The sequence below is a fragment of the Furipterus horrens genome, unplaced genomic scaffold, assembly GCF_987537825.1.
Source record: "Furipterus horrens unplaced genomic scaffold, mFurHor1.1.pri manual_scaffold_4, whole genome shotgun sequence".
NCBI classification, from domain to species: Eukaryota; Metazoa; Chordata; class Mammalia; order Chiroptera; family Furipteridae; genus Furipterus; species Furipterus horrens.
The window spans coordinates 28,633,547-28,657,923 of record NW_028327174.1 but is presented as its reverse complement, the minus strand read 5'-3'; the positions used below and the strand labels follow the sequence as shown (position 1 = coordinate 28,657,923).

Below are 24,377 nucleotides of genomic sequence, written 5' to 3'. Positions count from 1 at the left end.
TTTCTCAAAAACACTTATCACCTTGTTCCAAGGACAATGGGCTATTACTCACCTGCCTCTCAATGTCCAAAAGCAGAGCGCTGGCACCTATTCGAAAGAGTTCTGGCTTCAGCCACTCATCTCCTAGCTCTTCCTTTACGAGAGAGAGCCAAGCAAGGGAATCCTTGGCACTGCGGATGCCTCCTGCTGGTTTAAAGCCTACCTGAAAGGAGAGGTGGGAAAGAGAACAAGGTTTGTTGTTACTGGATTAATTTTGAAAATGGTACTGCATTAATACAAGCCTCGATTCTTTCACTCTCCTTTTTCAGTCTATTTCAGTTCACCCAGGAAAAGAGTTTAGATCACTGACTCACACCCATTCACACGACAAAAGGACTTTCCCAAGATTAATGGGAAGAATGTCACTGCTTCTGAGGAGACACTAATGAGAGTTAATAACCTTTGTTAATATTTCACTTATCGGGAAGTCATAAACCTCAACCATTTAGCCTATAGCTGTGAATCTGGGATAAACAAGCAAACAAAAGTGTCAATAAATAGGAAAACGTATCACAAAAGCCCATTCATTCTACATTTCTACAAGTAAGTCTACATAGACATCTTTCAGCCCTTCATCCTGAGGTGCAAAAGACACATAAGTATTTACTTATTTATTTTTAAATTTTGATTTATTTATTGTTTTTTTTTATTACAGTTGTCCCACTTTTTCCCCCCTTGCTCCCCCACCACCTTGCCCACCCCTTCTCCCAGAGTAAATCCCCACCCCATTGTCCATGTCCATGGGTCATTTATACTAGTTCCTTAACTAGACCCTTCCCCTTCTTACCCCTCTCCTCTCCCTCCCCCCTCCCCCCGACACATAAGTATTTAAAACAAGAGGAGCAAATCAGTGAGGTCACACTAGCCAAACTGGCAGCAATCAACAAGGAGGGCTGACAGTTGTTGTAATCATTTTAACTACAGGGACTTTTTTCCCCTAAGTTGTAAGGAGAGTTATACGAGGTCTGTCCAGAAAAAGTTCAGCCATTGTTAATAGAACAAGAATGGTTTGCGTGACATCAATGTAACCCGGTAGCCAAGGACAGCGGACTGGAATGTGCATGCTAGAACAATGACAACTTCACTGTACTAATCATTGGGGGCAGTAGATGCTGTTGAGTGAGCATGTGCACTGTGTGGCCATTGCATTCAAATTGACTGAGCGAGCAGAGCAATGAATTTGCATCAGATTTTGCATTAAGCTTGAATATTCCCCTGTGGAAACTACTGGGGTGACCCAGAAGGCGACAGCTTTGGGCAACTCGTGATTGCAGCAATGCACCCACTCATGCAGCACATCTTATGTGGAATATTTTGGCAAAACATCAAATCACCCAGGTGACTTAGGCCTTCTACAGCCCAGACTTGGTGTTCTGAGACTTTTGGCTTTTCCCAAAACTAAAATCACCTTTGAAACGGAAGAGATTTCAGACCATCGATGAGATTCAGGAAAATATGATGAGGCAGCTGATGGTAATCAGGAGAAATGTGTGACGATCCAAGGTGCCTAGTCTGAAAGGGACTCAGGCATCATTGTCCTATGTACAATGTTCCTTGTGTCTTGTATCCTCTTCAGTAACTGTCTCTATTTTTCACATTACATGGCTGGATACCTTCTTGACAGACTTCATATAAAGCAGCCAGACTAGTTAAATAGCACAGTAGAAAAAGACAGTGTAGAGACTCTTCACACCTCAGTAGTTTTTGAGGATGACCATAAAACAACACAATCCGCCAATACCTGATGTTTACAAGTAAAGTGTCTGAATCCATTAGAAAAGGATAAATGTGTTTTGTATACAGTAGAACCTGCTTATCTGGATTTACTTGTCTCAAGAACTTGACTATGCAGTAGAGTAGAGACTCCATAGATGGGAGCAATCAAGAAATCACCCCATGGCCCAAACACTTCAGCTCATTCTCTTGACCACTCAGAGCTAATGGTTTCATAGGCAGCACCAGCAAAAGCTGACTGCTAACAGAATACTAAAGAAGGGACAAAATAATAAATGAATGGTCCCATTATCAACCCAAGCTAGAAGCCTCATAGTTAACTTGGACTCTACCATTTTCCTCACCACACCCCACCCAACTGACCAGCAGTCAAGTCCTACCTTCACTTCCCTATGCCCCCTGTGCACACTTTCCTATCTATTCTCACTGCCACTGTTTTAGTTTAGCCACTCATCAGTTCTCACAACGAATATCAGTAAAGATCTCCTAACTGGTTTCCCTGCCTCAATCACACAAGATCATACAGCTAAGCAGTAGCTGTACAGATTCTAACTATATCTGCCTATTGCTCTGGAACCCAAATGATTCCGTAATACAGAGTGAAAAGAATTGAGGGGAGTGGGGAAGATCAATAGGATGAGGTTATTTATTGAGAAGAAGAAGAAAAAAAAAAAAGTCTTTTAGCTGATAATCCCAGGAGCACTTCTATCATTGAGGCAGTTCTACATATAGATTTTTCTATATAATTCAGTTGTGTCAGCAAATCTGTTCAGCAATGCTTCTAAAGAGAGGTTCTAGCATAAATTTGTACTTTTTTAAGGGAAATAATATGAAAAATATAATTCTGCAATGAAATTAGGTATGAAATATTAAACCTCTGCTTCTCAAGAGTGACACTCATCATCGTCTGGAAGGCAGCAGATCACATTTTAAAACACCCCTTAACTCAATGACTGTAGAAACTTTACAGTCTCGGGGCTGCCCAGGCAACTTGTCAACAACCTGAAAGGATGCACCTGATATGCAAGATACACATAGAGCACTTCACTGTGTGAAGTCAAATGTGATTAAAATGAATACAGTTTGACTCTTACGTGTCCATATCTTAATGAAACTGGCATGAACTTTGTGTCTTAGCTGAGGAAAGGGTCAACATAATTAAAAAATAAAGTGCTGAAAGTCAGCAATATGTCCCTCACTCTCTACACTGGTCTAGAACATTGAGCATTTGTAACTTTTATTGAAATGCTGGGCTGGTTGTCCAAGGGATCTCCTGGGAAGAGACTTGTTCATTTTTGTGTCCTTGGCATACAAGAGAGGTTAACATGGCACATAGTTAACGACTCAATAAATGGTTGTTGAGACTGAAAACAGGATTGGGTCCCCAAAGGAGAGTTTAAGGGCCAACTACAGAGCTTATGAAATAAGGAAATGCCTGAGGTCTACCCCAGAACTGCAGGGATGAGGGCCCAGGCCTCCATAAGGATAAAAAGCTTCTCATGTATCTGTATATTCGTGAGCTGAGAATAAGAACCGCTGGTCTAGTAAGTGGTGGGCCCACTCAATTGTGAGGTGGGTAGGGTTCCTAAGATAGAGTTCTTTCATTTTGTTATAGCTTTACTTAATTTAAAAAAAAATTTGGATCACTGCAGAAAGGCTCCCAAGTAGAGGTTATTCAAGTTGGGTCAACTTTCATATGTAGGTCACCATAGGTACTTAACTTATTTGTACTTTTTTAAGATATGAAGTTATTTTGAAGGAGAAAATTCCAGAAGGAGTTCATTTCCTCTCAAACCTAGTACATTCTTTAAAAAAAAAGGTTTCCAAGTCCAAAATAAGCTATGGTCGCATATAAAGTCATCACATCCAGTTGGCAAAGGATTAAAGATCTTTGGTGGGGGCGGGGTAGGATTCTATTTGACAGAAATCAGGAGATTGGTTTTAAAAGTTGTTTTCTGTGGAGGGGAAGGTCTCATTAAAATAAAAAAATTACCTTTCTCTCCAGTGATGTAAAAAAAAAAATCCTTTGAGATAGTTTGCAACTAAACAAGCAACTTGAAGTGAAAAAGGAAAATCCAAACTCATTTTAAAAAACACCTCATACGCATTTTTTCTTTTAACTTCATATTTCAAAAATATGTATTATTTTTCGAAAAGCTGACAAAAGCTAGCATACACCCTCCTCAGCTTAACAGTCTTCCAAAGAGCACATCTAACTGCCATAAAACGCAAAAATGGATATTTAATTCAAGAGCTATATAACGTCTAGCTACCTTTTCCCTGCTGTTTCACAGCATTTCATTATTTTGTTTAATAAGTTCATCTCCTCAAGAATTTTCTCTTCACCTCATATTATTAAAAGTAATAAGTTTTTCTGGACCGGGGGTTTCCCAACAGAAAAACCAATTTATGTGTGTCCTTCAATAATGACAGGAAAAGATTATTTCCCATTATATTGCATACTTTTCATATCACCACCACAGCTTATCATTCAATAAATGTTACTCTGCAATTCTTTCCATTCCTCAAGGAAGTTTAATTTCTGCATTAACCTGTTTTCGCTGGCCAACGCCTTACCAGAAAGCCTCTGTGTCGCAGCAGAATTAGTTCGTTAAAGAACCCATTTAGGAATTTCTTGTCAGTGATAAAATTGTCTTCAGTTAATAATAATAAAAAAACAACCATAAAGTAAGTTTACATGTTGATCACACGTACTTACTCCCACAGTCACACTTTCTGTTAATCACACATTTTTCTCCATGAATGTATTCTCTTGTAATGAAAGGTAAATTAAACATTTATCTTAATAAGGGAAACTCATTCACACCTTCTGCATATAAAGACAGTTATCGAGGCTCTAACTAGTATTATAAATAACATTATCTTTACTTTGAAGAAAGATTTGCTGACAATAAAATACCTTGTTTCCAGTTTTCCAGAAGAAATCTCTAATGGCCCGTAGCATTACTATAGCTACCGGGAAGGTGGCATTTACTGTTTCTTTTCCAGTAGAAGTCTTAATAAAATCTGATCCTAAAACAAAAGGAAGAAACAATGTATGTTAATTTAAAAACCTTTTTTTACACTTTTGAGTCAGTGGAAGAAACGAGTTACGGCCATTTTTTTCCTGAGGAACACAACTTTATTTTTCATGAATTAGTTGAAAAATGTAAAAAAAATACGCATAAATATTCTTTTAAAAATAACTCTTTCCACACTTTTTCTTCTCCTTGTTATAAAATGAAATTAAGCACCAGATGGATTCTCATGAACTCCTGGAGCTCCTGCCTCTATATTTCCATACCACCAATTAAAATCAAGTTGGTTTATTTAAGGCATAACTAAGATGAATAAAACAACTTTATTCCCTCTGCTTAACATCATACAACACTTTACTACAAAACTGGAGTGCCAGCTCATTTTTCCCTCATTTCCTATGCTTCATACAACACACACGAACCACCATTAGCTGATTTCTACTGAGTTGTTTGTTAATAAATGCACTGTCTTCCAACCAGATTAGGATTTTCATGAAAGACACCATGCTATTTCATCACTTGAAAATATTTTAAACAACTTTCTGCCTCTCAAATATATCTTATACCTACTGATGTCTAACAGAATAACACAAGGAGACAAAGAATCAATAATAAGAGTTAAAATTCACTGTGAGCGATGCACTGTGCACTATTTTAGGACCTCCAAAAGTTGGAACTCAGTCAATCCTCATGACAACCGTAAAAGTTAAGTACTAAAATGATCCCATTTTTAAAGAGGAAATTGAGACACAAAGAGTTAAGTAACTTGTGTAAGAATAGAGTCGTTCAGGAGGCCCTCAAGACGCAGCAAGCAGGAAAAAAGAGGTTTATTAGGGGAATTAGCGAGCTGGGAGGGAGCCGTGGGGTGGGTGGCTCTGACTCCGAACTCCTAGGGGAGGAGCGGGTTGCTTTATAGAGGGAAGAAAAAAGGAACTATTGAATTGTGGTTATCTTGCAGCTGCAATCATGACGGCCAGATCAAGGCCAAACGTGACTCGGCTTGACGCACCCTGCTATGGTGGGGAACACCCAGCCCATAATATCATTGTCTCCCAGGCAGCTGCAGGCGGGCAGGGGGAGGGCATGGTAATTGAGGCTGTCAGCTTGCTTGAGGTTACATAGTAAGCAGAGTTTCAACCAAAGCAACATAGCTCACCCAATATGCTATAGTATTATAGTATCTCCAAGAAACTTACCTCGGATCACACAGTCAGATAGCCAAATAGAACTTCTGTTCTTTCATGTGCTTACCTATTCCCACAGTATTCAAAGTGTGGATCACAGACCCGCAGCATAGGTACCACCAGGAAGCTTGTTTAAAATGCACATTTCTCAGGCCCTGCACTAGACCAAATGAATCTGAATCTGAGTATCAACAAGGTTCCTGGGTGATTTCTGTGCAAATTTATGGCCCTGCCCACTGAATCTGTGGGCACATAGGTAAGGCAGACCTTTGATTCTCTCAAAATCTATCCAAGAAGTGGTCGATGCAAACAGAGGGAAAAAGTGGCCAAAACTTCCCTCCTCTAGTTTCAGCTGGGAAAGATATTTCCATGACTATTCTGTGGATTGAAAAGTTCAAATCAATACACCTTTAGTAAGTGCACTGTGTGTAAAGCACCGTGAAAATATAAAAACAAGTAATTAAAACCGTTGCCCTCAAAACCATATACAGTCTATGTGGAGATGAAGCATAATTCTGGGTAATCGCTTGATGAACTAGAAGTCAGCAGGTCTGGTTTCTTGCTCTGGCTCCGAAATACCTCGCCAATTCCATCTCTTAATCGCTCTCATTTGTAAAATAGATCTGAAAATTCTTACTGGCTTCATAGTGTTATCTAAGGAATCAAAAGATACAACCTAATGTGAAAGCACTCTGAAAAATGCCAAGTGTTATACAAATATGAATGGACCAAAAGGTTAGGTAGGCATGCAATCTGTAGAAATACCATAGGAATTCTGACATATCGAACAGGTCATTGGAAGCCTTCTCTTCTTTGGGCCTGTAGGTAGGCCCAATTGGGAGAAATGGAGACATACCTGTCATGCATGCATTCATTCAACAAATATTTACTAAGTGCTTACTATGTTCTAGACTGTTCTAGAGCTGGAGATGGACCACTAAACAAAACAGACAAAGTTCCTGCTTTGGTGAGAATTTCTAGAAGAGAAAGACAATAAAGAAATAAATATATCACAGAAGCCAGGTGGAGATAAATGCTATGAAATACAATAAACAAAATAATGAGAGTGATGGATTTGTGGAGAGGTAATTATATTTAAAAAGTCTTCATAAAGGCATCTCTGATGAGAGAAATTCAGATTGAATAAAAGGAATCTGTGAAAAGACCTCGCAAGCAGGGAAATAGCAAGTGCAAAATGCAAATGCTAAGTTGATCAATAAATGAATGAATGAATGGCCACAGAACCTAGCTCCTACAACATCAGAGGACAATTAGAACAATATATTAAAGCCCCTAAATAGATGTAAGAAGGTGAGGGGAACACCCCAAAATAATTCACAATGAGACCAAGATGTGTTTTCTAGTATGTGACACTGTGTTTGGATTCATAATAAGGCTTTTAGGTACAATCCTGGACATCATCGGAATTCTTTAAGCACCTTGGAAAAGAAGATTATTAATATGAAAGGCAGAAGCCATACTTGGAGGCCTAAATAAAAGGTATGGTCACTTAAAAAGCACACCATCTAAAGAACGAAGAGTTTGGAAGCAGAATGAGAGAGGAGCCTCTCCTAATATATTTGGGAGGAGCAGAGTGGAACATCTACCACAGTAGCAACAGTAGTCTAGGAACAGAAACAGTGGCCTACACATTATTTATCTATCTGTCCCCCATTCTTGAGTGTGTTGTAAGCACGTCTGAGGGCAGGTGCTATATCTTTCTTATGCATGTCCCTAGAGTATGACACACATGAGAAGCTCAATAAATATGTTTTAGGTGGATGAATGGACAGATGGATGGAAAAATGGATGAATGGATAGATGGTTGGCCATAGCGACCAAGAAAAAGCAAACTATTTTCCACTCTGAACTGAGAGACTAATGGCAAAAGGAAGACAGTTTGGGATTTCATTCCAGGCTTACTATCAAAGTTGGGCAAGTGGCTCATAAGAAAATATTGTTTTATTTATTTATTTTTAAATAAACTTTTAATTTTAGAACAGATTTAGAACTACAAAATTTTGTGAAAATAGTACATAGAGTTTCCATATATTTTATACCCAGTTTTTCCTATTATTAACAACTTACATTAGTATGGCACATTTGTTATAATTAATGAACCAATATTGACATATTATTCTTAACTAAAATCCATACTTCAGATTTCCTTAGTTTTATTCAGAATCCAATCTCATCCAGGATCCTACCATACACATTTGTCATGTCTCCACAGACTCTTTTTGGATGTGACAGTTTCTTAGACTTTCCTTATTCTGATGACCTTAGTAGTTTTGAGGGGTATTGATAGGGTATTTTATAAAAATTTCCCTCCCTTGGGATTTGTCTGATGTTTTTCTCATGATTACACTGGTGTTATGAGTTTCTAGGGAAGAAGATCACAGAGCTAATAATGTTCCATTTTCACCACATCATAACACACGCACATACTATCAACATGAATTACTACAAGTTGATGTTAACCTTGGGCACTTGGTGGATAGCATTTGCCAGGTTTCTCCACTGTAAAATTGCCCCCCTTTTCCTATTTTCAATATTGTTCCTTTTGGGAAGAAATCCTTATAAGGAATAGGGAGTCACAATCCACCTCCTTTAGGGGAGAATAACTACATAAATTCTTTGGAATTTTTTGCATGGGAGATGTGTTTCTTCATTCATTCATTCACTTACAATCATTTATTTATATCAGTACAGATTCAAAAGATGCTTGGGTTTATAATCCAGTATCACTTTATTCTGTTGCTCAAATGGTCTTAGCTAGGGGACAACTGTAATTGAAAAACCAAAAAAAAAAAAAAAAAAAAAAATGGTCTTAGCTTTGGCCACCAGGAACTCTTTCAGTTGCCTCCTGGATTCCTCTGCCTACCCCCATCATGTGGACTTTGTTTTTCTAGCACTTTCTGTTATTAACAAATGCTCCAGGCTCACCTTGTGTGTTTCTGCCCCAGTGTTGGAATGAACCATTTCTCCAAAGGCTACTAGCTCCTTTTGATGGAGAATGGTATTGAAAACCAAGATCTTGGTGCTAGGTGTGCTCATTGCTACTGAAGGGGTCTGGCTTTTAGGCCCTCTCAGCTGACTAAGCAAGAAAATATATGCATGTATTCTAACACATTTATATACACATATCTAACAATAATTCCATATGTAACTATCTATATATATATTAAACTAAAGATGGGTTATGCTGACACTTCCAACTCTTGACCCATAACCACGTGGATCATTGTAGCCCCACCCCCACCCCCCATTTATCTGTAAACTCCCATTCCAACAGTGAGAAACCTGGCGCCTGCCATCTGCCATCCATTTATTTGATTGTTCATATCCAGTGATCACGAATAGCGCTAACCGAATTGTTAACCATACCAACAGATACAACTTTATCAATGCCAGGATAGTGCTAATGTGTAGTTTCTTTGCCTTCAGCTTTATAGACGACACTCATGCATAAAGTTCCTTAGGTCAGCACTTTCTTCTCCTACCTCCTTCAGTAAGGTGGTTTCACACATTTGTAATACAGTCAGATTTTTGGTCAGAGTCTGCATTCTATCCTGGAGTGCTCTGATCCCCTAAGTGGTTCTCTTCATGTGCATAGATTAAGGTTCAGACTTAGTGAAACTTCTAGTGGTTTCAACAAATGTACAGTGTCACATATCCATCATGACAGTATCATGTGGAATATCTCCTGTGCTTCACATGTTCATCTCCCCCTCCCAAAGGCAACCACTGATCTTTTTACTATTTCAGTAGTTCTGCCTTTTTCAGAACGTCATATAATTGGAATCATATAGCCTTTCAGACTGGCTTCTTTCCCTTGACAATATGCATTTAAGGTTCACTAATGTCATTTCATGGTTTCATAGTTCATTTCTTTTTATTGCTGAATAATATTCCAATATCTAGATATGCCACTGTTTGTTTATCCAATCACACACTAAAGAATATTTGGTTGCTTCTAGGTTTTGGCAATTATCAATAAAGCTGCAATACATATTCACATGCAGATTTTTGTGGGACAAAATCAGTTGGGTAATTCCCTAGGGGACAATTGCTAGATTGTATGGAAAGACCAATTTTAGCTTTAAAAAAAGTATCAAACTATCTCCAAAAGTAGTTGTACCATTCTGCATTCCCACTAGCAATGAACAAGAGTTCCTGCTGCTCTACAACCTTGCCAACAATTTGTGTTGTCAATTTTTGGAGTTTAGCCAACCTAATAGGTGCGCATATAATAAGATCCTGTACATATTTTTGTTAGATTACACCTATTTCATTTATGAATTGCTATTATCAATGTTAGTTCTTAAAATTTCAAATTCTATTTGTTCAGTTCTGGTAGGTAAGAAAGCAACAGACTTTTGTACATTAATATTATATAATGAAATCTTAGTAAACTCAGTGGTCTCAGGAGTTTTGGTTTTGGGGGTATTTTCTCCGTAGTTTTATACCTTCCTTCCTGTGGATTACACTACAACGAACCAGCCTTGAATCTCTAAAGTCAATCCCACTTCATTGTGGTATATATCATTTTTTTATACATTGTTGGTATCATTTTGCTAATATGTTGTTGAAGATGTTGGCATCTTTGTTCATGAGTGATATTGGTATTAAAGTACTAACGGTCTCATAGATTTCCTCTCTATTATTTTCTGGAAGAGATGTATAGAACTGGTATTGTTTCTTACATAATGTTTGGTAGAATTCATCAGTGAAATCATCTAGAGTTGAATTTCATTTTGGAAGGTTTTAATTATTTTTATTTAACAATTTATGAAATTATTAAATAAATAATAAATGTTTATTTTATAACATCCTATAAGTAAAATATTTTATAAAATAAATAAAATTAAAATAATTTATTCAATGGTTATACTCTTATTCAGATCTTTACTTCTTGTGTGAGTTTTGGCTGTTTATATCTTTCAAAGAATTGACTTATTTAACCTAAATTATCAAATTGTGGGCATAGAGTATTCCTTTACTATTGTTTTAATGTTCATAGGAACAGAAATGATCCCCCTTTCATTTATGATATTAGTTAATTTATATCTTTTATCTTTTATTCTTGGTTAGTCTGTCTAAAGGCTTATCACTTTTATTGATTTTGCTTTTAAAAACAGCTTTTAGGGTCTTTAAATTTTCTCTTTTGCTTTGTTTTCAATTTCATTGATTTTTGTTCTGATTTGTTTATTTATTTTTTTGTTCTGCTTGCCTTGGGCTTGAATTGTTCTTTCTCTACTTTCCAAAGGTAGAAACTGAGATTATTGATTTTAGGCCATTCTTCTTTTCTAATATATACATATAATGTTATAAATTTCCTTCTAGGCAATGTTTCTGCAGTATCCCACGAATTTTGATAAGTTTTATTTTAATTTTCATTTAGTTCAAAATATTTTTTATGGATTTAAAGAGAGAGACAGGGATAAAGAGAGACACAAATATCAATTTGTTGTCCCACTTACTTATGCATTCATTGGCTGATTCTTGCATATGCCTGGCCAGAATGGAACCCGCAACCTTGGTGTATCAGGACAATGCTCCAACCAACTGAGCTACCTGGCCAGGGCTGGCTCAAAATATTTTTTAAATAACTTCCCTTGGGAAAACTTTGAACCGTGTGTTATTTAGGAGTGAGTTGTTTAACTTCCCATTATCCTGGGATTTTCAGCTATTAATTATTGATTGTAAATGATTTCTACTTCAGTTCCATTGTGATGTTAGAACATATTTTGCATGATTTCTATTCTTTTAAATTTGCTAAGGTGTGTTTTGGGGGCCAGAATGTGTCTAGTCTTGATGAATGTTCAATGTGAGCTTGAGGATATGTATTCTGCTGTTACTGGATGTTTATAAGTTTATTTAGTCATGTTGATTGATAATGCTGTGCAGGTCAACTATATCCTTGCCAATAATAATCTGTCTGCTTGAGCTATCAGTTACTAAAAAGGGGGTTTTGCAGTCTCCAGCCAAAATAGATTTATCTGTTCCTCTCTTCACTTCCATACATTTTGCCTCACAAATTTTGATACTCTGTTGTTAGCTGCAAACATGTTTAGAATTGTTATGTCTTCTTGGAGAAATGACCCCTTTATTATTATGCAATTCCCATTTTATCCTTCATAATATTACATTTTCTGAGGTCTCTTTTGCCTGAAATTAAGAACTACTTCTGCTTTACTTTCATTAGTATTAGTAAAGTATATGCTTTTCCATCCCTTTTCTTTAAACCTACTAAATCTTTATCTTTAAAGTGGATTTCTTATTGACAACATATTGTAGAGTCTTCTTTTTTGGCAATCTTTTTAACTGATATATTTAGACTATCATCATTTAAAGTTATATTGATTTAGTTGAATTACTATCTACAATGTTTATAACTTTTCTATTTATTGTATTTTTTCTTTATTAAATTTTACACCTCTTTTTCTGCCTTCTCTAGATTTAATTGAATATCTTATATGATTCCACTTTATGTCTTCTCAGTATATCTTAAATTTCTTTCATACATTTTTTTATTGGTTGCCTTAGAGTTTTCAATATACATTTTTAACAATCTAAGTCTACCTTCAAAGAACACTATGCTATCATACAGGTACTGCAGGTACCTTTTAACAAAGTATTCCTAATTCCTCCCTCCTATCCCTTATCATATTGGTGTCATTCATTTCACTTATCCATTTGGTATAATCGCCCAATATATTGTTACCATTATTAAACAGCTGTCTTTTAGATCAATTGAAGAGAAAAATTATTTTTATTCTTTATTTATTCTTTCTATAACATTCTTCCTTTTGTAATGTAGATAAGGGTTTCTGACCTATATCATTTTCCTGCTCCTTAACATTTATTTTATCATTTCTTACAGGGCAGATCTGCTGGCAATGAATTCCCTCAGTTTCTGTATATCTGAGCTCCTTCACTTTAAAAGGATAATCTCACTGGACATAGATTTCTAGGTTGGTGGGGATTTTTTTCTCTCAACATTTTAAGTATTTCACTCTATTCACTTGCTGACATGCTTTCTAATGAGAAGACCACCAATTATTTCCTTCTTCTATAGGTATTTCCTTTCTGTTTTTTATTCAAGATTTTCTATTTGACCTTGGTTTTCTTCAATTTGAATATGATATATCTATATTTATCCTGTCAGGTGTTCTCTGAACTTCCTGGATCTGTGGTGTGGCATCTGTCATTAATTTTAGAAACTTCTTGGCCATTATTACTTCAAATATGTTGTTTGCTTCACTTTCTTTTTTCTTATGGTATTCCAATTACACATAAATCACACCTTTTGCGATTGTCCCCCAATTTTTGAATATTCTGTTCTGTTTTTCTAAGTTATTTTTCCCCCTTTTTATATTTCACATCAGAGGGTTTCCCTTGACCCGTTTCCATGGTCACTGATTCTTTCCACAGTCTACAAATAAGCCTCTCTACTGGGCTCAATCCTGTCTACTGATGAGCCCATAAAGCATTCTTCATTTCTGTTCCAGTGTTTTTTATTTCCAGCATTTCCTTTTGATTATTTCTTAAGAGTTTCCATTGCTCTGCTTACATTACCTATCATTTTCTCATGCTGTCTGTTTTTCCCATTGGAGTCTTAATACATTAGTCATAACTATTTTAAATTTCTCTTTCTGATAATTCTAACATCTCTGTTATATTTGAATTTGATGCCTGTTTTTTTCTCTACAGATTGTTTTTTTCCTGCCTTTAGCACCTTTCACAATTTTAATTGAAAGTTAGACATGACATATTAGGTAACAGGTTATAACTATTATACTCATATAAACAGGCCTTTACTATAAGATGTTATGTTAATTTGACTAGCAGTTTGGCTGTGCTTAATGTTTGCTATATCAATAGGTACCAGAGTCATCAAATCCTATAGTATCTTTGTTTTTTTTTCCATCCCTGCTTACTTTGGGCTTCCTAAATATTCCTCCTTAGATTATCTTCCCCTTCCTCTGCCAGATCCAGAGAGAGGGTCTTTCTTGGCTCTTCACTGTGAGAATCTGGGGCCCCTGGAGGTAAAACCCACAAAAGTCCTGGGGTCACACTCAGCTTCCCATTATTTGTCAAATTTTACCATTTAAGTGTTCCTACCAGTTTATGGCTCTAGCAGGTAAGCAGATTTTGATTGTAACTCTCAGGATTTGCCTGTCTCTCCAGGTTTCAAGTTGACAGTTTGCCCTCCTATCTATTCTTTGATGGGTCTTAGAAAATTCACTAGTTTTCTGTTTATTCAGCTTTTTCATGTTCTAAGGGACAGGAATGACAACTTTCCAACTCTTCACATGCTGCAGCTGAAACCGAAAGTCCTTAAATATTAAGTTCAGCCTTTATGATCTAGAAATCAAGTATGGCTGGAGATACAAATTGTCTATGGTATTTAAAATATTTTAGACATATGCCAAGAAACTGTTATGGTCAACTAGAATCAGAAAGATTCAGAGCAATTCACTTAGGTAGAATTTGGTATAAACCTTGAAGGGGAAATAAAATGTGAAAAAGGGCAGATAGAAGAACACCACCAGCAGAAAAAAAACACGGCAAGCATAGAAATTATAAGACTCATCCAAAGAATAAATGGATCCATCTAAGGAAACCCTGTGTGTATGTGTGTGTGGGGGTGTCAATGTTTGTTTTTGATCATGTGACTGCAAAAGTCCCTTAGGAAACAGGAGGTCTGATCTCCTGAAATGAATGTTTCAGATGCTAAATTTGATGTCTTGCTAGATTGTTGGAGGAAAGACACACAGAGTTAGAGACCATACAAGAGATTAAAATAGCAAGTACACACATGCAGGCATCATTAGCTATTTCTTTAAACCAAGGTAAAAGACCTAGCTTTAATTACACAAAATACTTTAGAAAGTACATTGATATTTCACTACTGTCAAAAGAACAATGGATTTACCAATGGGACTAAGTGGGCACACACGTTTTTTATTTCTTATTTTAATATTGCTTCCTTTGCCTCTCTGCTAAAACAAAATTACCTTAGAGAAATAAATGCTAGATTTCAAATATCCAACACCACAGAACACCATAGACTCTCCTCAGAGCTCCTGTAAATCCAACATTAACCAAACTCACTTCTGCTCAGCTTGAGGAAAAAACCTCATGAGAAAATATCTCACAATTAGAATAGCTATCCATATAAATACTCTTTCATCGGTGCCCACAATTTCAATGAAATGACTAACTTCGGAGATGAAAGGTCTGGAAAGTCAAAAGTAACACATTAAATAGAATAGTACTCAACTGTAATTAGTTGAAATTAAAATTAATAATAAATTTGTAGTATTATATTAAATTGTATTTTTTTTTTATTTTCCTAATTTGAAATCTCTAGCACAATACTTTTTTTGTGGTTTAAAGCAACTCAAAGCTTTTCTAAGGCCTATAATTACAAGTCTCCATGGTACAGTTTCATTAAAAACTTTCATTAAACAACAGCTGCCCTTGTATATGGTCTTCTAATCAATTTGGTCAAACAGAATGACTTCTAATCAGCTGTTGATAAAAATAGAAGATGAAATTTTAATTCTAATAGATTAACCACAAACTCAAGACAGTCTTCAAAATCCATCTAGTTCTATTCTCCAGTGGATTTAATGACTATTCAGCAACTCATTACTAAATAGAACAAGATGAACATTTTCCAGTTCATTAAAGAAATGTACTATGTATTTTTGCATTGTCCTCATGATTCGTTACAGGGAGTCTTAATTACAAGATAATGGATAATGGTTATTAAATGCAGACTGCAGTAATGAAGCTCTATTCATTTGCGAGCCTCAGAGACTGTAAAGAGAGGAAAATAAAATTACTAGCTTCAAAAGATTAACGGATCAAATTATTATTCAATTTTGAAAATCTCATTCAGACTTCATAGAAACAAGAAGAGATTAAAAACTAGTATTAAGACCAAAGTAGTACATTAAAAAAAATAATATCTTAAGGCTATTGCTGTATAATAAGCTTCAGATGTGATTATTAGAAAAACATATAGCTAACAATGGGAAAACATACATTTTTATTTCTTAAACAACTCTTATTTATGAGATAGGAAGTTACTACTAGGATCTTAAAGATGGCCTTGGTGAACATGGAAGGTATATACTACTATGCTACAAAAGAACAGCACAAGGGAAGGTATTATTAACATTTTATACTTCACTAATGAAAAATAGGATTAAAACCAACTGCTGCTTGAGAAAGCTTGTCATTAAGTAGAATTCATGCCAACCCAATAATAAGAGCGTCTGGACACATGACTCATTAGCACCATGTTTTCTATCATGCTCTAAAAAATTAGTGATTGAAGTTAGCAAGAGAGTTTTGCATGGTAATTCTGATACAAATTTATACTTGCAATCTGCAATGGGACACCTTTTTTAAAAAAATAAATATACTATACAAAAATATGAAAACCCAATTTAAACATATTCTTTGATTATTTCATTCAACAGAGGCCTGAAAATAATTTGGGGAGAGATAAGGACCCAGTGTTATGGTTGAAGAGATGGCCAGAGTAAAGATGAAAGCAGAAGGTCTCCGAGGAGGTATCAATATGGTGCTAATACTCAGTCTGGAGACCACTTATGCCACAAAGACATCCTTACGTGATCCAGAGATAATAACTAACCTTGTGAAAAAAAGAGAAAGAGAAAAAATGTAAGAAGGAAAAAAGAAATAGAAAAGCACCGGCTCTCTCCATTTCAAGAGTGACCTCTGGAAATACTTCTCAGTTGACCCAGTCTATCAGATCAGAAAGGCAACAATGCATCATAATTAAGCAGCAAGGCATGTTCAAGTTCAATGGCAATCAGGAAGCAATCACAATTTTAGAGTTAGAAAATATCCCAAATACCCCAAGGGTAAGATTGGCTCATGATAACCACATTCCTTGTCATTGCCTTCGCCTCAATAAAAATAAAAATGTGGCCATTTAAAATAATGCAAAACAACATGAATCAAATGGAATACAAGGTGGGGATTATATAATACTTGGTAATTGACAGTAATGTCCCTGCCAGAATTTTTTAAACGATTACGTTAACCACATAAAGATATGTGGTAGAATCACTTGACACAAGTAAGAGTCCTTGAATTATGTCTAATACGCCCAAAGTTCCTTTTCACTCCTGAAACTTAGCTTCAGAGCTGTAATAATGCTAGAGATAGTTACCACTCAATGAAAATGTCTATTTTAGAGAGGATTGAAATTGTTTAATCTTTCTTATTTTTTAAGATTTTATTTATTTTTAGAGAGAGGGGAAGGGAGGAAAAGGACAAGGAGAGAAGCACTGATCCATTGCCTCTCCCACACCCCCAACTGGGGACCTGGCCCGCAACCCAGGTCTGTGCCCTGACCGGGAATCGAACCGGCAGCCCTTTGGTTCCCAGGCTGGCACTCAATCCACTGAGCCACACCACCCTAAATTGTTTAATCTTTCAAACAACTCTAAATGTTGTTTTTGGGGTTTTTTTTACAAATTTAGAAAAATAAAAGGATTATTTAACTCAAATGTATACAAGGCCATATTGTCAGCATTTTGAACGAAGAGTCAAACTGGGAAACAACAGATTGTCTCCTAAACCAAGCTCTATACTGTCTCTAATTTTTAATATTGCATTAGTGCTCCCGAGAATGTTTGCAAACACCTACACAGAGTTAACAGTTGAGAAACAGGTTCCCAAAATGTCATGCTGCACTTCTTAGATGTCACTTCTCTCCTCTCCTTCCTGCTTCTTTTGAGGACGGTTAGCAAGGAAGGACCATAAGGGATAAGAGAGTCTTAGAAGATATATCTGTAATTAAAACTAAGATTCTGAAATCAGATAGTGGGGATAGTTGCACAACACTGAACAGTACCGTTCAAGGGTGAGTTTTAGATCATGGTAATTGTATCTCAATTTAAAATGAAAACAGAGAGTGTGCTCATGAGGGAGAAAGGGGGTAAAAACTAGTAAACCAATTCTTAAGTAAAATTATCAATTAGTTGACAAATCAAGTATATATAATCATCTGGATCTTCACTGCTTTTCCTGAACTCATGTCTAAAGGCTACTCCTAGGCTTCTCTGTGAGTGGTTTCCCAAGCATGGCACGATAATCCAGGCCTCCTCTCTAACTGTCAATAATAATTATACACTTAGCCATCATTGGTCTAAATAGACATAGTTTTTTATTGATCATGTTTTACTCTGTAGATAAGGTTAACCAAATGAACAGCATTGATAATCAAGCATTAAACTACTTAAAGCATTACTTTTGAAGAAAAATTCTTCAACACATGTATTGTGATACTTCCTTAAACATACTGTTAAAGAGTGGTTTGAACACTGAGAATTTCATGCTGTCCAAAGAGAGAATTTTGATTAAAGGGCCTTTTAGGACCAGCTCAAGGATGCCAGCTGGGGGTCCCCAACTCTGCCTTGCACGCAGGCAGAGACTATACTGTGTAATGTGGCAGTCACTCACCAGTGTGCCTGCTGAGCACTTGACAAGTGGTTAGTTCAAACTGGGATGTGCTATAAGTATAAAATACACACGGGGGTTTGAAAACTTCATACAAAAAATAGAAAGTAAACTATCTCACTAATAATTTTTATATGGTTTATACACTGAAAAGATATATCGTGGACTTATGGGGCCAAATAAAATTTATTGTTATAATTACTTCCACCTCCTTCTTTTCACATTATTAATGTGGCTATTAAATTTTTTTTTAATTACATATTTTTATTAGGCAGGAATGGTCTAGGGCTTCAATGAGACAGTGAAATCTGTATTCACCCTGCCTAAGCTACCATTTGATGTCCTTTTATACTAATATCCTTTATGTGTTGGTTTTAATTTATTTAGAAAAAAAGGCTTAAATCTGCCCAGAGGTAGAGTACTAAGTTCCCTGGTGACAGCACTTAACTATTCTCTCTCATCTAAACAACTCAGTTCTATCCCCATATCTGAAAACTTCGCTCACCAAACAAAAGTTCTGTAATTAACTGGACCCACCCTACTTAGAATGCAGCAAATATCTATTTGAAGAACATACAGACATGTCCCTACGTCTTATGCCCAATCCCGATCCCATACCGTAGAGGAATTCTAGTAAATATCATTTTCTCTTGTCTTGAACATTTTCAGTGGTTTCAATGCCTCTTATGGATTAGCACCCTGGGAAGCTGGCCAGCTGGCTGGCCCCTTAATCCTGTCTGGAATTGGTCTTGCTTTCAGATCTCAAACACACAGAAAAAACTCCAGACCACACTTACAAACTGCATTTGACTTGTGCTCACAGCTTTGTGCTCAAGCCAACCAACCACTCTCTTTCCCAATCCCTCAACATCCTTTCAGCTAATACTCACTGAGGACCTACTACGTGCTAGTACTATTGTACAAAGTGGGGACACACCAGTTTACAAGACAAGGCTTTCCTTGATGGGTCTCTGCACTGTTAACTGCAACAATGACTTAGTCACAGAAGTTGTTTGTTTCCTCTCTGTCTACCTAAAGAAAACAAACAAACAAACAAAAAAGCCTTTATCTGTCTCCATCACATTACCCTCTGTTTTTCAGAAAGCTGGCGGCACTGCTGAAAAGGGAAAAATGAGATTCATGACATTAGGCTAGTACCCAATGATCAAAAGAAATGCCCACAGGCATTGTTATTGTACAGGTATAACGGTTGAATAAAATAGCAAAGTGTTTTAGACTCAATATAAAATGAAAATATCAATCTGTAAATCAAGTTACTGATGCCAAATGCTGCAGAATCAAAATGCTTTCCTTTTCTGGCCAGCCTGTGCAGCTGAACTTACTGGTGGAGGGACTTATTATGTTAAGCAAATGCCCTCTATTGATATGGTAGTTTTAAAGTCATCTTATCTTAAAATGACACAACCATATCTAACACATTCTCTTTTCCTTCTCATTTGCTGGGAGAAAAGAGGGAGATGGAACCTCAATATGAGGTAAAATGTGATTTGGTATCACTATATTTTGGCAAAAAAAAAAAGTAAAATGAAGAAGCATTTTAACAAAATAACAAGCTAGATATGCTTTAAACAACTGAATTTCATTTTGATTGTGCTTCCCATTGTCACAAGCAAGTTTGGAATATATAGTATATATTAGCATTAAAAGTCAGGTATGCTTGTGTGGAATCTATTAACTTGAGAGAAAATTACTCAAATTGAAGAAATAGCTGCTTAAAATGGATTTAGAAATATATTTTACTGAACAAAGCAAGCTAGAAAATTAGGCTACTTTATCAGGATTAGAAAGTGCTATGAATTTTAAACACAAAGCTTTTAAAAACAATGCAGAACATATTTGAGATTATCATACCTCAATGTCATTATAAATCTTTTTCTCAACAACTGATGATGTCTGCAGAGTTACTTTTTACAGTGACCTGTCTTTTGTAAAAAAAAAAAAAAAAAGCGTTAATTTCTCTGTGGAGAGTTTTATCTCTCAGCGACTGTTTCATTGTAGCTGGAGCCTCCCGTGCTTCCCATTAGCAGATGTATAGATGGGTGAACCTGGAAAAGGCCCTGAACGGAAACTGTTCAGCACGTGGAGCTCTAGGCTTGGCCCTGTGCATTACTGCAGTTACCACTTACAAAGGCAATGCTGCCTCGCAAGCTGTTCACAATCTTCAAGTTAAAATCCTGTCTCTCTTTTTCAACTAGTCACACCTTCATTTTTATCTCTATCCTTTTTCACTGAGCCACCACCAGAGACGTTGATTCCTCAACAAGGAGGGATGTGCTGGCCAAGAAGACCCAGCAAATCCCCTCTATGGTAAGGGGTGAATCAAAAAGGATCACCTCAAACTTTTGCCAAGTCATGGGCATCATCAGAATACGAGAATCATTCACAAAGTCCTGAAAATACATGAGGCAAGGAGCAAAGATGGGAAAAAGACACTTGTGAACTGGGCAGGAAGAATGGTCCTCACCTAGGCTCCAGGAAAGTTACAAATTAATACAACACGCCTGCGAGCTGGATCCATTATATGCATATTCACTAAAAATTATCTAGGATCTCCCTGGATGTCACCTATTTTTTTTCAAGGCACTGCCTTGCCAATGAATATATATATGCTCATATCCTGTAGTTCCCGGAAAACAGATGGGTTATGGGTTCCTTTTTCAACACTATTAAATAGAAATTACATATAACCATATGGTAATGATGTATATTTCAGACAAATAGTTTACCCTACACACTTAATACAGAGGTTTTATCTGCCTCTCATAGAACTTCCTATTACAAGGCTAATAGGTTTGATTTAAGGCTATTCATTTTTAGATGTCCCTCATCAGAAGACAGAATATAAATAGTTTCTTAATGTGTATAGTTAGACATTTACCTACCTTCCCTGTAAACCCATATTTAAACTTTTTACACATATTTAATGTTTTTAATACTACCTGTATAATTGCTTTGAGTGTGGCATTTATTTCCTCCCCCTTAAGTACATGTTATATCATAGATATAATTTCTCCCAAGTATTTCAGGGGAGTTATTAAATGTCAAAATCCAAAGTGAATACATAGGCGACTTAAAAATGTAAAATCTAAATGAAGAACATATTTCAGCTGTTAAGTTTATAATTAAAAATTGGAAGTAGAATTTACAGTGATAATCTGTAAGGTAAAAGGGCACTTAGAAAATAAAGTTAGAGACAGTTAACAGTATCAACTTAAGCTGGACATCCATTTACTTATGCTTCTGACACAAATACCATAAATTCACTCTTGAGAAAGAAGGTTTACTGGGTTGACTTGGCCCAGTTTTTATATTTAATACATGAAAACTAAAGAGCACAAAAATGTTTAAGTATGAAGGGCTAGGAAGTGTTGAAATATGAAATGGACAGATAAGACAGGTTTGCTCATGGCATTTTTCATCTCAAAACCTTCAGCTGCTTACAGAACAAAATTCTAGAATTTCCACTCTCCAGGATCTGAATTTAGCCCAATATTCCATTGGTGCCTTCTGCTATTCACCCTGAAGTATCCTGGGCTCTAACAAATTCTGATGGTGGTGACAATGATAATAATAAAAGCGGTAACAACATTAATAGTAGAACACATCCCCTTTTTAAGAACTCGCTAGGTTCTGGGCTCCAGATAAACACTTTATATATCTACTCGCATTTAATCTCCACAATAAGTTAAAAGACAGGTACTCTTTATTATCTCCATTTATAGATGAAAAAACTAGAGGTTACAGATATTGAGGAACTCATCAAAGACAACAATTTTATAAGCATCATGAATGGAATTTAACACAGCTTTTTCTAACTCAAAGTCCAAACTTTTCATTACTACACTTCTGCCTCCTAAACCAGAGTAATTATTATTCTGCAGAAAGACCTTCTTTCTACCTTATCAAATTTGTACTCTCCATCCTTTCTATCCCTGTCAAAATCCTACCTGGCTCAGTTCAACTGTTTCCTTCAACATGAAGCAGCACAGACACTGCTTTCTTCCTTTTGAATATAAACATGACTGGAGCTGCGGCAGCCATATTTCAACCATGAGGAAAATGAAAAGAGAATATCAGGCACCAAACCTGACATTGACTATGAACCGACAGCAGTAATTGACTATACCTCCAAACTTTTTTTTTATAGAGAAAAATAATTCCTTATTTATGTAAGTCATTGTTAAGTTCAGTGCTATTTGTGATCACACACAATCCTAACTGATGAGGGTCCTGGACTGTTTACTTTTGCTCTGTTGAGCTGCAAATCCAGTGGTGTACCACATCTATTAATTTCCCTGAGGCATCACTCTCTGCAGCAATGGACACAAAATATCACCCCCACCGCACTCCCTCTGCTCTGCCTAACTGAGACCCCTGGATACTACCAGCTCTGCTTATCCAGGCCCCTGACTCCCTATCATCTACATTGGTAAATCAGACAGGAGTCAGGGTCCTCTCGAATAAAATGCGGAAGAAAAAGCAGCAGGTGAAAGGGGAGCCTAGTACGCTGTAGGTATTATTAGGAAAGCTAAGAGGGAAAAGCAGAGAAAAACAGAGATTTTTGTTAGAGGAGCAACCATCTGAGAGGCTAGTGAATGAAGAAGCATCTACACACTGATCTGTCTGAGCACATTATTGAAGAAACAGAGAAATGAACTGCTTTATCAACAAACAGAGAATATAAGGAGTTCTAGCAATAGTAAGAAACTGGAGGAAGAAACTAAGATTGAAGTCCTAAAAAGTTAATTGGAGAATATACTAAGCCTGAATAAGCTGAAACATTCTTCAGTGAGTCTGCCCATCCCAGTGAACTACACATTCTTCCAGGGCCATGGCTACCTCACTCATTGGCACTGTACTGACCATATAGTATTCCCTCACTTATCGCGGGTATTACATTCTAGACCCCCCCCCCCCCCGATAGGTGAAAATCCGCGAAGTAAAAATCCTACATTTATTTTAGTATTTATATATATTTTAAGGCTTTATAAACCCTTCCCACACTCTTATAAACCGTTCCCAGTCCCTTATTAACCTTTCCCACTCCCTTATTAACGTTTTCCACACTTTTATAAACACTCTTAAACCTACGTAACTTTAATAACATACATATACAATACTGCAAAATCCCGCGATATAGCGAGAAATCTGCGATAAATTATTAAATATATTTTTTAAAATCCTGCGAAACAGTGAGGCCGCGATAAGTGAACCGCAATATAGAGGGACTGCTGTATATAGCTGGCACAGTGGTCATAGTATAAACTTAACAATTACAAAACCTAAATAAATTCAGTGTTAAGCTTTAATAAAGCACAATGTTTATACAGAACACAACTAAACTCCTCAACTATCCCACAGCTATCTACTTGTATAAATAAATGGTTTTTTACTTAATTAATCTCTTCAATAAACACTTATATAGCACTTAGCATGTTCTAGGTACTGTTCTGAGAGCTATATAAATAACCTGACAAATATTTTAAAATTAAGCAGTTATCTGACACTTCAGGTTCTGGCTGAAGCTATCTTGCTGAGAAAGTTTGGGAGTAACATGGAGAATAGACCTGTTTTCAGGCTATCCACGAAGTAACCTTTTTTAAAAATTAAGTTTATTAGGGTGACATTGGTTAATAGGGTCATGTAGGCTTCAAGCATATATTACTATGATACATGACCTGTGTACTGCATTGTGCCCACCACGCATAGTCAAGTCATCTTTTGTCAACATATATTTGTCCCCTTCCCCCTCTACCAACCTCCACTCCCTTTCCTCTGGTAACCATAATACTGTTGTCTGTCTGTGTCTCTGAGTTTCAGCTTTATATCCCACATATGAGTAGAATCATGT

The 24,377-nt window shown here is 36.4% G+C and overlaps 1 protein-coding gene across 1 annotated transcript in view; it reads right to left on the bottom strand.

Moving 5' to 3' along the window:
* Window positions 1–24,377, bottom strand: part of DERA (deoxyribose-phosphate aldolase) — a 94,815-nt gene that overhangs the window by 918 nt on the left and 69,520 nt on the right. The window contains exons 7-8 of the mRNA XM_090275464.1: window positions 4,694–4,806; window positions 53–202 (exon numbers count right to left, since the gene is read on the bottom strand). Of these exons, the coding sequence (XP_090131590.1) occupies window positions 53–202; window positions 4,694–4,806 (263 nt within the window). The remainder of the gene's footprint in view (window positions 1–52; window positions 203–4,693; window positions 4,807–24,377) is intronic.